The 16,005-nt window shown below is 38.9% G+C and overlaps 1 protein-coding gene across 4 annotated transcripts in view; it reads left to right on the top strand.

The window, feature by feature from the left end:
* The window catches only part of UBE2F (ubiquitin conjugating enzyme E2 F (putative)), a 45,612-nt gene that overhangs the window by 13,794 nt on the left and 15,813 nt on the right, over positions 1–16,005 (top strand). For 2 of the 4 annotated variants that reach the window (XM_020799000.3, XM_020799003.3), the window contains exons 5-8: positions 1,463–1,530; positions 10,037–10,107; positions 11,256–11,313; positions 13,594–13,626. In XM_020799000.3, the coding sequence (XP_020654659.1) occupies positions 1,463–1,530; positions 10,037–10,107; positions 11,256–11,313; positions 13,594–13,626 (230 nt within the window). The remainder of the gene's footprint in view (positions 1–1,462; positions 1,531–10,036; positions 10,108–11,255; positions 11,314–13,593; positions 13,627–16,005) is intronic. The other 2 variants (XM_020799004.3, XM_078379081.1) reach the window with 1 other exon arrangement.

Genomic DNA, 16,005 nt, shown 5'->3' with positions numbered 1-16,005 from the left:
TCCCAACCTCTGGTTCTGTAGCATAATACCTAAACCATTGAGCTCTCCAGCAGTTTCCCACTTATAAAATATAGTTATGCATTATTCAGATTTTGCTGCCATGCTAGGGTATTCACTTCATCTGAATAATTCATTAGTATCCTTTTTAGTTAGATCTGAAGCACAGTTGAATGTGTGATGCACTAGGATGCATTACACAATTTTAGAGTTTGTACTATGTAGATGTAGACGCTAGGTGGCACAGTTAGACCTCAGGAGAGTTAGTTTGTAACGAAGCTTAGTTTACAGTACCTCATATGAATCTTTAATTTTTTCTCATTCTTTTTCCCTCAGACTTGAAAAATTGTAGGGTGGAACAAACAAAGCACATTACAGTAATGATTCTGGAACAGAATGTGAAACTTTTCTTCTCAGCTCTCTGTTGTTGAACATTCCGTTGTGCTGCATGTCTGTTTGAATGCCCCCCATAAGGATGGCATGAAGACAGCAATTTAGGCCCTAAAGCTCTATTCAGTTATTAAGAGGGTGGGTGGAATTCAAACACACTGAGGGGAGTGTGTTAGCACTGCCTCCTTTACCATAACATTTAATACAGAAACACAACTATTTGAGGAGGGAAATGCTATGTTATCTAGGCAGCATCTCCTTGTCATCCGCAACCCTAGTTCTGAAGGATTGGGGTTCACATTTAAAGAATACAGTGGCATCTCCCTCTTTATACAGTCATGTTTGATGGGGTGACAGATGTGGTGGAGCTACCACAATTTTCTCAGTATATATGGGCTGCATATATGTACCTTCTTCACGACTGCAAGGGGCTAATAGGTACTGCCATGTCAGTCAGAGCAATTATTTTGGTTGGTGCCAGTACATTAGGAGCCAGAGACCCTGTTTAACTCTGGACTGTCCCATATGGGAGAGATTTCCATTGCTTGTTCTTAAATTCCAGGACTCTTCAGGCTTTTTTCTGCATTCTGTCTACTTGATTTCTTTCCTCGGCAATGCTTCATATCATTTCCTTTCTGGAGCTCTCTTCCCACTATCTTCCTAGCATGCTATTTCTTTCTTTCTTTCTTTCTTTCTTTCTTTCTTTCTTTCTTTCTTTCTTTCTTTCTTTCTTTCTTTCTTTCTTTATCTCTCTCTCTCTCTTTCTTTCTTTCTTTCTCTCTTTCTCTCTTTCTCTTTCTCTCTCTTTCTTTCTCTTTCTTTCTCTTTCTTTCTTTATTTCTTTTGATTGTCATTGTTAACAAGTTGCTGCTTGTGCTCTTTGATGTGAACCAGCTCTTACAACTGGAACACAATGGGGAATACAAGAGGGACTCCTTACCTAGCAGCAGTTTGCCCTCAGTAGTGGTGTAACTAACTAATAGGAGTCTGGCCATAATGTTTAGGAGAAAACATTGCTGATGGTTTCTATTCTGTAGTATTGAATGTTTGTTAATCATCTGTGTTTCTTTAACAGACGAAGGTTATTATCAAAATGGAACATTTCAGTTTGAAATTGAGGTACCTGATGCCTATAATATGGTGGTAAGTAATTAAATATTGTTAACAGTTCTTGAGCTGCATTTTGCACGATGCTTTAAACAATTTCTGGATGCATTATAAAATGTATACTTCAATTATAAAATAGCCTGAGTTTTTTTAGAGAAGGACTTCCGAGAAATGTAATATTTTATAATAAATTATACTAAGCATGTAACCATATATCATTCAGGTGTCATTTGTATTCTTTTGCATGTCTGAAATGCAGTTTGTAAAAGAGAATTAATTGCATATTAGATAGATTTTAATCTTGAAAGCAAATATTTTGAAGCAATTTCAACAGATTTAAGTGTGATTTTTATCAAGAGATGCTTACTTATACATTTCTTAAAGATGGTTGTATTACTGAAGGCCAAAGAAGCCACAATTCCAAATTCAATTTTGGAAACTATTAAAGAAGTCATCTGTGTGAAATCTGGTAATTGCAGTTAGCTGCAGAGCTTACAGGAGAACAGGGTAATTGTGAGACATAAAGTTGTTTAGTTCATGCCTTCCTGTTTATGCAGGAAAAATGTGAGGGTCACCATGTTTGTGAAATAATGGATTCTGTTCTGATTGGATAGTAGCTCTGCTAATTGGGAACCCTTTGACATTTTGCATAATGTCTTATCATTGGAGATACTTTTTCTCATTTTTAAAAGCTTGTATATCTGAAATTGGATTGGATTTTAACTCAAAATTTATTCTCAAATGAAAGTTATGCATACCTGCTTCTAACTTTAAGTTTCCCAATACATAATCACTAAAAAAACTCACATATAAGTACAGCTGCCACTGTATTATCTGTTTTTTGTAGTATTGATTGTCACAGGCTGTCATTAATTTTCAGAAAAGGTGGTTTTTTTATATGAGGGTTTGCTTACTATTTCCTATTGAGAAAACAACAAAGAGCAGAGCAACAAAATGAAAAATGGGGGGTATGTTTGAGCCTGTAGATACAATTAGAAGAACACTGAAATCTTATTTTGAGATAACTGCCTTATTCTTGATGTATTAATTCTCCCCACCCCCCAATTCATGCTTCCTTAGGGGCTTCTTAGCTTACAGGCACTGTAATGTGATCTTACCATATTGACAAATATATCTGCATAATATATTTGTTTAATAAGTTTAAGAGTATGATACACAGCTTCCTGGGGGTGAGACATAGTAAAAAGGGAAAGACAAGGGACAGTTGATTTAGAAGCTCACTTTATTGTTCTGGGGACTCTTCTTTTTATTCTTGATGCATAAAGAAATGATACATGAAAGTTTAGAGCAGAAGTGCTCACTTCAGCTTATTAGAACAAATTTTGTTTTGTTATTCAAGGCTGTCAATTGGTTCGGCAGTCAGACTTCCAAAACTCAGACAAGTGCATCATTTTATAACCTTTCAATTATTTTAGCATTAGCACTTTCCCAGAATCTTGCTGTAGAAACTTCTCCGTTCACTAGATAAGATATATGCATGTTTATTGTTACCTTGCCTTATGTTCTTACTCCTGTCTGTTAAGATACTGTACTAAACTTTTTTCTGGCTGGATGTGGGCCTCCCCAAGAACAAAGAACAAAGAAGAAAAGTTGGAATTTAGGTTATTTTTATTTATTTATTTATTTTATTTTGGACTTATATACCGCCCCATAGCGCTACAAGCACTCTCCGGGCGGTTTACAATTTAATTATACAGGCTACACATTGCCCCCCCAGCAAGCTGGGTACTCATTTTACCGACCTCGGAAGGATAGAAGGCTGAGTCAACCTTGAGCCGGCTACCTGGGATTTGAACCCCAGGTCATGAGCACAGTTTTAGCTGCAGTACAGCGTTTTAACCACTGCACCACGAGGCTCTTATAACGTCTTTGTCTTCTCCTTTGCCCCTTTCCTTATTTTCCTTTCTTGTCTCTGTTTATGCTGTATTGTTCATATGTTCTCAACATTTAACTACTGTTTCACATGCTTTTTGGTGATGGGACAGATGTAGATATCTTTTCCCCGCACCACATGCTAAATCTTATCAGATGTGTCTCCAGGAGAAGGATAATCAGATAACAATACAGTTATAGCCCAAACAGAAAGGAGTCACATTAAACATTTAGATAGAAAAGTTTCCATTGATGTTTGGAGGAACAATGAATTGGCTTCTGTAACCATGAATGGCTAAAGTCAGGATAGGGGTGGTGATTATTGGAGTTCAGCCTCTCAAATAAAGAAAAGTGCATAAATATTATTGGCTTCAGTTTCATTTACTGATAAGCACTGTTGGCACATCAGCTATTCCTAGTTAGATGCATTTGGCCAGTTCTGTCATTTGCATTGCAGAGTATAGTGTACTGGACTTGTTGAGAATTTTAAGGAATAGCTCTGTAGGATATTTATGGAAAGACTGTTTGGAAAGATCGAAACTACATTTTGCAGAAGAGTTGGATCTCCATGCAGTAATCTTGCTCTTTGAGACCAAAATATCTTTATGAATTTAAAAAATAATCTGTACTTCATCTATTTCTATCATAAACCTTTAGAGCAATTTTGATTCTAGTATAGTCTTGACTAAACATTGTTTTCAATTTTTTTATTTGTTTGTAGTTTCCTCAATCTGGAGACTTAAATTAGAAACTATTTTCAAACTAGTTAAAAGAGAAAGTTGCAAATTAGAAAAGTATTGCTGTTTTAGTATGTCTCAACTGCATCTTTTATCAGGTTTAAAGGAAGCAATACAGATAGAGATTTCATGGATCACCATGGGTCAGAGACAACTTGACTGCACATAGCAAGAAGAGATTTTACTTTTCTTCTTGATCTTTAGGACATTCATGCACCCTTCCAGCCTGACATCTTTTATTCTGATAAGAGACCCTACTATATACTAAACTGTGGCATCATAACTGTCATGAATCCTTGTTGTAATGTGCAGCTGGCCCACAGAGGGTCAGGTAAGCGCTGTTTTCAATATATTGCACTTTTTCATTTATTTTATAACCCAGAGGATATAAAATAATACAGAAAGATTTTTTTAAATTGTGGAATATATTATATCAGCACTTAGCTGGTCACCTCTCAGCTGACTCCATAATTGTAGTAGTCTCGTTAGATGGACAAAGGACAGGTGTGTGAGAGTGAAATCAATGTGGAGAGTATATCAGGAGAACGGCTGAACCCGGACAAGATGGAGGTTCTGAGGGTGGGTGCCCCTGTTGTGGGCGGCCTGGGTGACTCTCGTTTGGGGGGGTGGCCCTGGCCGTGAAGAGAGGGGTTTGCAGCCTGGGGGTATACCTGGACCGGACGCTCACCATGGAAACGCAGGTGGCGTCGGTTGTCCGCACCGCCTTTTTCCACCTTTGGCGGATTGCCCGGCTGCGTCCTTACCTAGACACGGGGCTGCTCACTACCTTAGTACATGCGCTCCTAATCTCTAGATTAGACCACTGTAACGCGCTCTACGTGGTGCTCCCTTTGAAGCTGACGCGAAAACGTCAGGTGGTGCAGAACGCGGCGGCCAGACTCCTCACTGGAGTGAGAAAATACCATATCTCTCCTACTCTGGCGAAGCTGCACTGGCTGCCCATCCGTTTCCGCGTCGATTTCAAAGTGTTAATGCTTACATACAAGGCCCTAAACAGTTTAGGACCTCGATATTTGGCGGAACGCCTGCTCCCACCTAGATCTACCCGGATCACCCACACGAGCCAGGAGGTGAGGTTGAGGAGCCTAACACCGAGGGAGGCCCGGAAGGAAAGAACACTAAATCAGGCCTTCTCGGCGGTGGCTCCTTGCCTCTGCAATAACCTTCCTCCAGCGATTTGTGCGGCCCCTACGCTGAGCATATTTAAGAGTCAACTAAAAACATAGTTATATGTTCAGGCCTTCCCTCCTGTCAATACTTAATTTCCTTTTTCTTTCCATTTATTATTTGTTTTATTATATGTGGTGGTGTTTATCTGAAAAAATTTTGTGTTTCACTGTATACTTTTTATGGAAGCCGCTCAGAGTGGTCGATTTGACCAGATGAGCAGGATATAAATCAATCAAACAAACAAATAAATATCAGGGGTCTCCCACCACCTCTCTTCGGACTGAAGAAGCTACTTGGATGAGTAGGGAAAAATTTCAACCTAATAAAAAAAAAAGGTCAGTTGCCATGACTCAACTTCCAGATAACATCACTGAGAATCTTCACAGGTATACTCTGAATAGCTTGTTTTTAGTGCAATCTTGTGCTTCTGTATTTGGATAAGTCTCCTTTAGCTCATGAGATGTACTCCAGATAAGTGAGTGTGGGAGTCAGTCTTAGTTCCATGAGCATTATGTGAACAATATGATTTAGATAACATATCCCCTTGTATTGCATGTGCTCGACTCATGGCTTTATAAAGCTAGCATTGAATGACTTAGGCATATTCAAACACCTCTTCAAATACCTGCTGGATTATCTGTTTAGTTTTTTTAATTTCTTGTGGGAATGGGATGAGCAAGGAGGGATTTAATAGACGGAGCATACAAAGGCCTGTGAGGAACTTCAGAATTTCCACTGGGGAGTATTCTGAAAGAAAATCTCAGGTGAACATGTCCAATCAAGATCTCTTTTGGAGTAGTTGGGTGCCAGTGATGTAACATCAACTTTTGCTTAAATATTTTAATTATATATTGTAATATGATTTTTACATAAATAAAAAAGAATTAAATAAGCAGGAAGGTATAGTCAAGGATATTTGGTATTCCCAGTGGAATTCTTATCCTTTTTCTTCAAGAAGTAAATATGCATGCTGTAGCACAAACTACTTCTAAAAATCACCTTAATTTCAATTATAGTTTGTGATATAGTCTTGTGCTGTTGTGCAAAGAAACATAAGCTTATGCTGCTTAATGCATGCGCTATATGAAATGAATCCAAGCCACTAAGGATCTGTTGCTTTGTTGGCACAAGGTGAAATGTTTCATTCTGAGTGTGATTATGTTTTTGAAAGTGATACAGTTGAACTATTTTCTGTTGTTTCTTCCTTTCCTTGTGCTACCTCTGGTAGCTGCACCTGCTTTCTCCAGAATAAGGAAATCAGAATCACTGGATTTATTGTCTGACTTGTGTGATTTCTCAATGTATGCACCAAATACATTTTTCTAATTCACACAGGTCCACTAAGAAGGGCAGGGGTGCTTAAAGTATTTTGTCACTACATGGTTTACCTGTGTGACTTTTATCAGACTTTATATCGAGTGATACTAAAATATCAAAGCATTAAGGTGGGGAAAAATACTAAGATTGCTGCTTAATGACAAATCTGCCTTGTGCTTTTGAAACATCATACTGATTGTCAAATCAACCACAACTTAAAATTTAATTCTTTCTTTGTACATTCCCTGACATATGTTATGCATCTAAGTACAGGGAGATATGTAACTGTCTCTTTTGTGTTAATAATGTGTCTTTACAAACTACCATGCCATCTTAAGGTTTTGTATACTATCCAATTCTGTTTTGTGCTCCTCCTGCACTGGAATCTCTAGCACTAGGTATACTCAACACAATATGTATTAATTCAGATTATCATTAGGGGATAGATGTAATCAAGGCAGGCCAATAAGTAAAGGTGAAACTTGGATAGATTTCTGGTGATGGCTTGATTATCTTATGAGGCTTGTAGAAATACCCTGAATATTCTCACTGAATGACACAACCCCAATAGAGCTTTCATGGTAAGTCAGTTCCGACACAACGGCACAGAACAGTTACAAAAAAGTACCAGTTACATTTATTTGATGATGCCTTGAAACTCCGTTAACTCGTGACGGCACAGTAAAAGCCTTGGTTAGAAACAATCTTCATCCACTGATATTCTAGTTGTTCCTCTCTTTATTTATTTATTTATTAAATTTATACCCCGCCCCTCTAGACGATGTCTTCTCGGGGCGGCTGACAACATAAAATGGACAATATAAAATATAGATAATCATAAAATACAATTAAAATATTAATACGATTGGATTAAAAGTTAGAGACATACCCAAAGTTCCCCACAGCAAAATTCTGGATTCTGCATTAAGGAATGTTGTGTGTTGCCACATGCAAATCTATTAAGCTTGACATAAGAGACAGCAAAGCCCTAAAGCCCTGCTGCTTGTGCCCTTGAAATACTTGTGTTTTCTCCTCCACAAATGTGCCAGGTTTTGGATTCCACAATTGCACAATAGAGCTGAGGAAACACATTGTGAAAAGTTGTGTGGAAACAATCACTTTTCTTGTCACGTGGCTAGTTTTTACTTGTGTGCCATTAACCTTTGACAGACTCATAGATTCAGTTCAGCTAATCTTCCAAACTATGCATTAGGTTGCAGCAAATTAGAAGTAGAAGTTTGAACAGCTTGTCACTGGAAAAAGAATGTATGTAGGCTCACAACTCATTCAGTTTCCCAAACAGGTTTAGAAAATCATCTGAACTGAACCAATGTGGATTATAATATGCACTAGAGATTGGGGGGGGGGGAAACAGACCACAAATAAGGAAAAAAAATACAAATTGGGCTTGTTCATTGTTTGGTCTGGGGATCCCATTTTGCTGATTTTTTTTTATTTATTTAGATTTATATCCCTCCCATTTAGTGAACATGCCACTACTCTGGGTGGCTTACAAAATAATATTAAAACCATATAAAAATAAAACAAATATACCCTACCCCCCCCCCATAAATTCAAACAAAGTGCTCTCCTTCTCCCTCCCTTCCTCTCTAGCACACTACTAGTGCCGAGGCACTTTTCTAGTTAAACTACACAGAAGTACCGTATTTTTCGCTCCATAAGACGCACCTTTCCATAAGACGCACCGATTTTTTAGGAGAAGAAAACAGGAAAATGTAATCTGTTTTCTTCGCTCCATAAGATGCACAGACTTTCCACCCCCCTGTTTTGTGGGAAAAAAGTGAGTCTTATGGTGCAAAAAATACAGTAAATATAGCATAAAGAACAAAAACATGGTCTAAAAACTTAAAAGTGGTGCAACCAATTTTCCCCTTGGCACTTTGTTTTGCTTTGGCGAAACAGGATGCCCCCCTCCTGCCCCCTCCCTACCTTGTCCTGATGCCACTGCTGCCACCACCATCCTGAGAAGCAGCAGGCCTGGTTCCTTGCATGGACGTCGCAGTTGCGATCGCAAAAACATTGTCGTGAAGCGGATTCGTAGTTATACGGGGTAATAGTTAAGCGGGGCACGACTGTATATAGGGTGTATCACCTCTTGCTTCTACTACTACTTGCAAGCTGCCTGGTTAGTTTGCTGTAGATGGCTGGTACACTGTGGCCAAAATGCTGTTACTTATCCTAGTAAATTGCGCTAAAGTAGGTGTGCAGAACTCATAATCTTTTCCCAGCCTGTAATAAACTTTATATGGATGTCTATGGACAGCACAAGTAGAGAGATTGCTGTTGTCGGTGCATTGTGCTCATAGTGTTCTCCTGGAAACATTCCAACATATGCTCCTTTCAAAGCTTTTCTTTCCCAGGGATGGGAAAGGTTAGAAAACTATGATATTAATTCCTTAGTTCCCATTGTACATTATCTACTTGGGTAAAAGACACGTAAGAAACCTCAGTCTTTCAGAAAGTGACAGGATTGAGTGATAAGACCTTAGCATCACTCAGTAATTATGATGAAAATATTGCTACAAAGCTAAAAAGTACAGTTCACCATTTGTTCATGTGAGATATATCATGGAATTTGGCTATTAACCATGGCTGTCTGATGACTAGAGCCCCTGCATAATAACTGAGACTATGTTGCTCTTTTTTGTACTGCCTCAGAGGTTCTGAAGGCACTACTCAGTGTTCTGGATAATGTGATTATACCAATTTTGAGTATGCTCCCAAATTTTAGCTTCTAAATTTCACTTTTGAAAGCAAATTGGTGGTCGTTAAAGAAGAGACACTGTTTTCTAGGCAGTGCAGATAGATTGTAGAAAAAATGATGTCTAAACAGGCTTGGTAGTTGATCCAGCTACATCCCGTTTTAAGCTTGCTACTCTTTATTGGGAATGTGTACCTTTTGCAGCTCTGTTTACAGAAGAGAACACATTCCACCCGCTATTTCCCACGTCTTTCTCAACCCTGTCTGGTTGACACGATATCTTTTAAAAAATACAACTGGTTTCTTTTGCCACACTATTCAGTGAATATGTTTTTGAAAAATAATAGAAGACTCAAAACATGGTGAGCAATTTACAGTATCATCATGCTGTTCTCTTCCTGGCTTGAAAGTAGTCTCTTACTTCTGACTTATCTTAGCTGGCAGATATTGGATTGACAGGGGCATCATGTGTCGATCTGTGCTGATTCTGGTTCACCTGAATAAAATAAAATGAGATCCTCATGAGGAGTAGTATTTATCTTCTGGGTAAAATGATAGGAGTCTGATGGTGGGAGAAATTATATGCACCATGGAAAGGGAGTGTCTAAAATCATGTATAAGAATTCTTGATTTGTCTTTTAGATAGAATGGCTTTGAAGCCTCTGTTTTTGCTTTCTGGCAGCCTCCCAAAGTAAAGTGTTTGACCAGAATCTGGCATCCCAACATTACTGAGACAGGAGAAATCTGTTTAAGGTAATATATGATTCGCATAACTCACTTCTGTACATACAGTCAGTAAAGTTGTGTATGTGTGCATGTGTATGAGGGAGGGAGGGGCATGGACACTTGCAAATGCCTTTCTTTAAACAGTCTTATGGGGAATGTTGATATCACTGCTTATAAATGACAGACTACAATAGTCTTCTGCACTATACCAACCAGTATTATTTAATTTTTTCACAAAGAGAAAATATGTGCATTTTTTCAATGGATGTCATTCTCTCTAGTCATCACTCATAAGTTATGGCAGTTTAATTTGAATGCCTGAAGTCTATGTTGTACTCTTCTGTCTTCTTGAAAAACAATGTTAGTTGGTTGGTCATACACTGGCTAAATCTAGTCTTCTGAAATGTGCTTGTTGTCAGCTATCATCTTCAACCATTTTATGAGAAAAAGGGGGGATCTGAGGAAAGTAGAATGGGTATTGTCTCTTATTAAAATTGTGAAGTTCCCTTTTGGCTTTAGGAGGTGGGCAGGAGGAGAGATAAAGTTTGAAGGAGAATATTCCTCTCTCAGATGTTCTCTAGCCTTTTCTTCTTGGCCCCTCTTCCAGAAACTGGATTAAATAACAGGCTCTGTTCTTGCAGAGCTGTTTGACAAGGCTCTTTGAGGAACGATGTCCCACTTCATTTACTCACTGATAAAGGCAGTGTAAACTCTGTATAATTTTTAAATCAAATTCTTTCATAACCAAAATTTAAATGGAAAATAAGAATTTAATTTTGTACATATGTTTAAGTTAAACACTGATTTCATATTTAAGACAGAGGGCAAAGCCTATATTATTTGAGTAATAGATTCAGAGGGAGGGAAACATTTTGTGTTCCAAACTTAGAATGAGTTACTGTATTTCTTAGAATTTGAACTTTGCAGGTTTGGTTTGCATGTATTTGTATTAGGTCATTAGTTCATAGGGTCAGTATTAAGTCATAAATTATTGGACAGCACAAAATCTGTATCAACAATTTTTGCCATGTCTGTGGGTATGTATCTATTTGCAAGACTCTGCACATGCATTTTGCAAACTTTTGTGGAGACATTATTGTTAAAGAGGAAAGAGTAGGTGTATGTATTGCATTTGTTCTCTTGCAATGTATAACGTATGTGTGTGTCTCTTTCAGTTTATTGAGAGAACATTCGATTGATGGTACTGGCTGGGCTCCAACCAGAACCTTAAAGGTAGTCTTATATAAAACGTTTGCTTGGAGTAGATTAGAGAAAAACCTCAAGGAATGTGATATATTTTCTTCAGTCTTTGGGGCTCTGTCCTGCCAAAGTTAAGCATATTTATGTTATACTGGGACAGCACATATATGTTCAGCTCACTTCTCTTAAAATTGATGGAAATTAAATATACTTTCTTAGGAGTGTCGAATTTGAGTTACTATTTTTATTTCCTTTGAAATATCTTGATCTGGATGCTACCTCTGTTTCAAAAAGAGATAAGAATTAAATGGCAAAACACATAGAACATCAATGATAATGGAAGCTTTAAATGTAAGATAAAATTTATTTATTTATTTATTGTGCAGGCTAGAAGTCATCTTTAGAATGCAGCCCCAAAATTTATTCCTGTCCCATGACAACCACAGAAAGCATAGTAGTGGCACTGTGCTGTGGCCAAGGTTCCCTCTTAAGCCAGTGGTCCCCAAACTTTTTGGCATCACGGACCAGTTTAGCATGCGTGCGGGGGGCCCTCCATGCGTATATGCAGGGGATAGGTGGGTGTGCGTGTGTCCGTGCATGCAGGGTGGGTGTGCATGCATCCATGTGTGCATGTGGAGGGCATCCATGCATGGGTGGGTGTGCATGCGTCTCCGTGGGGGGGCAGGAGATCTGTCTCTGCGGCCTGGTCCTGCCAAGGTTATGACCCGGTACTGGGCCGTGGACCAGGGGTTGGGGACCCCTGCTCTAAGCCATGCACATGCAGCTCCTCCTCCCTCTGTGCAGCTTTCTTCATAGAGCACTCAGGTTCAGCCCCTTTGGTTCCAGTCGTGACAGAACCCTGTGCACGGGGGGGGGGGGGCAGAGTCACGCATGAGTGAGTTGGAGCCCGGCCTAATGGGGCTGAAAATTAGAGGGTACATTGGCTGTGACATGATGTAAAAGCAATGTGAACTTCTAAAACAGAGGTCAAAAACATCACCATTATAAAAGCCATAGTATTATGTGAATAATACTGATTAATTATTTTTGTGCTTATGTGGGCATCTTGTTTTGATCTTCAGTTTTGGAAGGAGTCATATCCAAGTTGGATTATGTAGTGTCTTCTCAACCAAAGGATTATCTTCCTGACATTTCATCTTATTGTGGGCCCTAAGTGAAAGTTCAGTTTCTTGAAGTCGAGAAAGTAAGAATGGTGAAACAAACAATGCAAAATTATTTAAAATATTTTGAGGGAAGTCAATTCATTATTGCATTAACAGATCCAGGTTTGCATAATGAGATGTCGTTCCCCCCACCTGGCCATTTGGGTAAATTGGATCCTTCTCTGTCATTTATCAGGCCCACACATGTGTAGCATTAGAGCCTCGATAGATCTCTGCGTGATTTGTAATTGGCTCGCCACCATTAATTTTACCCTTTTAAAAGCAGCTACAAGAGGAACCAGGCTGCACCATGTATATATAACCTTTTCAGCCTTGATACAGAGGCCAAAAAGTCTTGTCCAGTTATGCAAAGGATGTAAATTTTAGTGGAGAATATGTGTAAGGTCAGAAATCACCCTAGATGTTAACTTGCAAACTGAGTTGTGTAACTTGGTGTGCAACAGATAATGCCTATGGGTATTATTTTTAACTTATGTCTATTTGCTGCTAAATGTACACGCTTTGTGTAACTGCACAAAAGGATTTCAGTCTGTCTCTCCTTACCAAAACTGCTGTGAGTCACCAAGGAGAAAATGCATAGATACCATGTGCCAGTTTTCTTTTTTCAAAAGTAACTCATTGATATGGTGGGCATGTGGATCAGGGCTGCAGCATGGTAAAAAATGATGGACATGTTACAGCCCTCATAGCTACTTTTGAAAGAAGACCATTATGGCAGAATCTGTCCTAGAATGTTTAGTTATACTTCAGTATCTAACTTTCTTAGATCGTTCTTGTGGGCCTGTACATAGCTGTTAGTATTTGAGGTAAAAATGCTGAATATAATTTTGTGACCCTATTGAAGCAACATTGCATTATGTGGTTGTGTCTAGTTGATCAGTTCCATGGATGGAACAGAGAGGAGATGCCTTGAAATAGAGGACAAAATTGCTTTTTACTTTGTCCTCTATTGCAACATACTTCTTTAACTATTTTAGTTCCAGCCACCTATTTTTTATGTAAAACATGCAGTATACTAAATATTTTGTGCTGGAATTCAGAACCTTGATGTTTTGTTCTGTTAAAAATTAAGAAATCTCCTCTGAAGTGGTGAGGTTTAAGGCTGAATCCACTTCTTTTCATTTTGCAGGATGTTGTTTGGGGATTAAACTCATTATTTACTGTAAGTAACATCTGCACTATCTTAATGTGAACTGACTTCTTTGATCAACTTCAGTCCTAAGATTTTCCTCTTCTAAAAGGATTTAGTTTATAGTTTCCAGAGTGGTGATTTTGTTTTTCTGCCACACAAAAACCAGCAAAGATGTTCACACCACATTAAAAACTATTTTATTGTGGTGTAAAAATGGATGCCATGTATAGGTAGATGCATTTTACAAGGTGGCATCTAACCTATGGAGGTTTAGGCTAGTCTACAAGACTCTGTAGTCCTAAGAGGTATGAAGAGCTCACTTCCCCAACGAAATCATGATACATCACACTGCTGTATGTGCTTTAATGTTAGGCCCTCTGACCCTTGATGCAATAGATTTTAATCAACTGTTTCCATTATTCTTCTAAAAGTAAAAGAAAGTATAGACATATTCAAACTCCTTTTCAAGAAGTAAAATGTGTCCTAGAAATTTGTGGAGTTCTGTGTGTATTACAGTCCTGTGATCAAATTTTTGTGCAGATAAGACCTCATGTTATCTACCATCATGTTACTTTTGTCTTAGGAGTCCCGTGAATTAATGATCTCCCAAAGGTGCTGTCTTTAATAGTACTGCTCAGGTCTTACTGACACAACACAAGGACTTCTAGTGAAAATGAGATTAGAATTTCATTGTGTTTTCTGTTTCCTAAACTGTGGTCTGCCTGTTTCACTAAATTTTTGGTGCAGTCTAAGGTGCTTAATAGAATTCCTATTCCCACTGAAATGGCTTTATTCCACTCTACAAATAGAAAAAGTTCATAACAAATTAAACTCTTCTTCATAAATTTGATAACTCAGAGCATTTGAATCTATATTGACTTGCCATTGAAGCCCTTTTATTTTCTATAGTATTTAGACATCCTAGATGTTGGTGTCACCTTCATTCTCTCTGCATCTCTATCTTTTATTATCATACTTCCTCTCCCTCCTTTCCGGCTCCTAGTTAACAAGATATTTCAATATCTACACGTACAGATCATTCTCTGTTGAGCCCCATTGTCTCCTGAATCATAACTCTTTTTCTTTCCTCCAGGTTATGCTTTCAGGCTTGGCCTTGCTTCTCCCTTCACCTACAATTTCCCTTTGCTTTGACTCCATGCCCATTGAGCAATGCATATGTCCTGCCTGGCTGATATGAATTCCTTTTTCAGATTAGTTCAGATTTCCTCTCCAACTATTCTTCATTGTCACTTTTTATATCAGAATTCTATGGCATTGTCTCTTACTGAACTGTATAACACACATACCCTTTTTGGGTAGCCTGCTTTTCCATAGCTCCTCCCACTTTTCCCCCTAATAATTCCCAATCACTGAACTATGATACTGAACTCAATTTCACTGAAGACCAAATGGAAACATTGAAAAGCAGGAAGGAAATATCTGCTTTCCCAAAGATGCCTGCAAATATGCAGGAAATGGCCAGAATCCTATTGGTTGGTTTACATTGGCATGGGTGCCATAGCATAAATCACAGCAGTGATTTGCAGCTAGTAATGAGTTGCCTATTGTACCCTTTGTTGCACACTACACTATTGGTTTGCAGTGGGGGCTAATAGCAGCAACCTGTTTCTAGCAGTAGCTTGCCAGTGCATGTTACACTTATATTTATCTAACTATTTATTTTTCCATCTAGATTCAACTAATCTACTCTGGGCAGCTTACAGTCCAAGTATATAACAAAAATTAAAACAACAATATCAACAATATAGAGATAAAGTCCAAGATGGCAAAACATAAAAACTAAGAAATGGAAGGGAGGAAGGCCTGCTTGAAGAACCAGGTCTTCAGCTTCGTAAAAACTCCCAGCGAGGGTGCCAGGCGAATCTCAAGGGGCAAGGTGTTCCAGAGACAAGGGCAGTTTCTAGTTCTCTCCTTCCGGGCCTCTGTCCGGGAAAAGCCTCTCAGCTGTCCAGCCTGGCTAGATCGAGTGACATGAGTTGAGCTAGGTGGGAGCAGACACTCTGTCAGGTTGTTGTTGTTGTTTAGTCATTAAGTCATGTCTGACTCTTTGTGACCCCATGGACCAGAGCACACCAGGCCCTCCTGTCTTCCACTGCCTCCCAGAGGTGGGTCAAATTCATGTTGGTAGCTTCGATGACACTGTCCAACCATCTCGTCCTCTGCCGTCCCCTGCTCCTCCTGCCTTCACACCTTCCCAACATCAGTGTCTTTTCCAGGGAGTCCCCCCTTCTCATCAGATGGTCAAAGTGTTGGAGCCTCAGCTTCAGGATCTGTCCTTCCAGTGAGCACCTAGGGTTGATTTCCTTTAGAATGGATAGGTTTGTCCTCCTTGCAATCCAAGGGACTCTCAAGAGTCTCCTCCAGCACCACAATTCAAAAGCATCAGTT

This window comes from Pogona vitticeps, chromosome 1, assembly GCF_051106095.1.
Source record: "Pogona vitticeps strain Pit_001003342236 chromosome 1, PviZW2.1, whole genome shotgun sequence".
In the NCBI taxonomy this organism is placed as follows: domain Eukaryota; kingdom Metazoa; phylum Chordata; class Lepidosauria; order Squamata; family Agamidae; genus Pogona; species Pogona vitticeps.
Note: the sequence above shows the minus strand (reverse complement) of the source record. Positions and strands in the feature narration are given on the sequence as shown.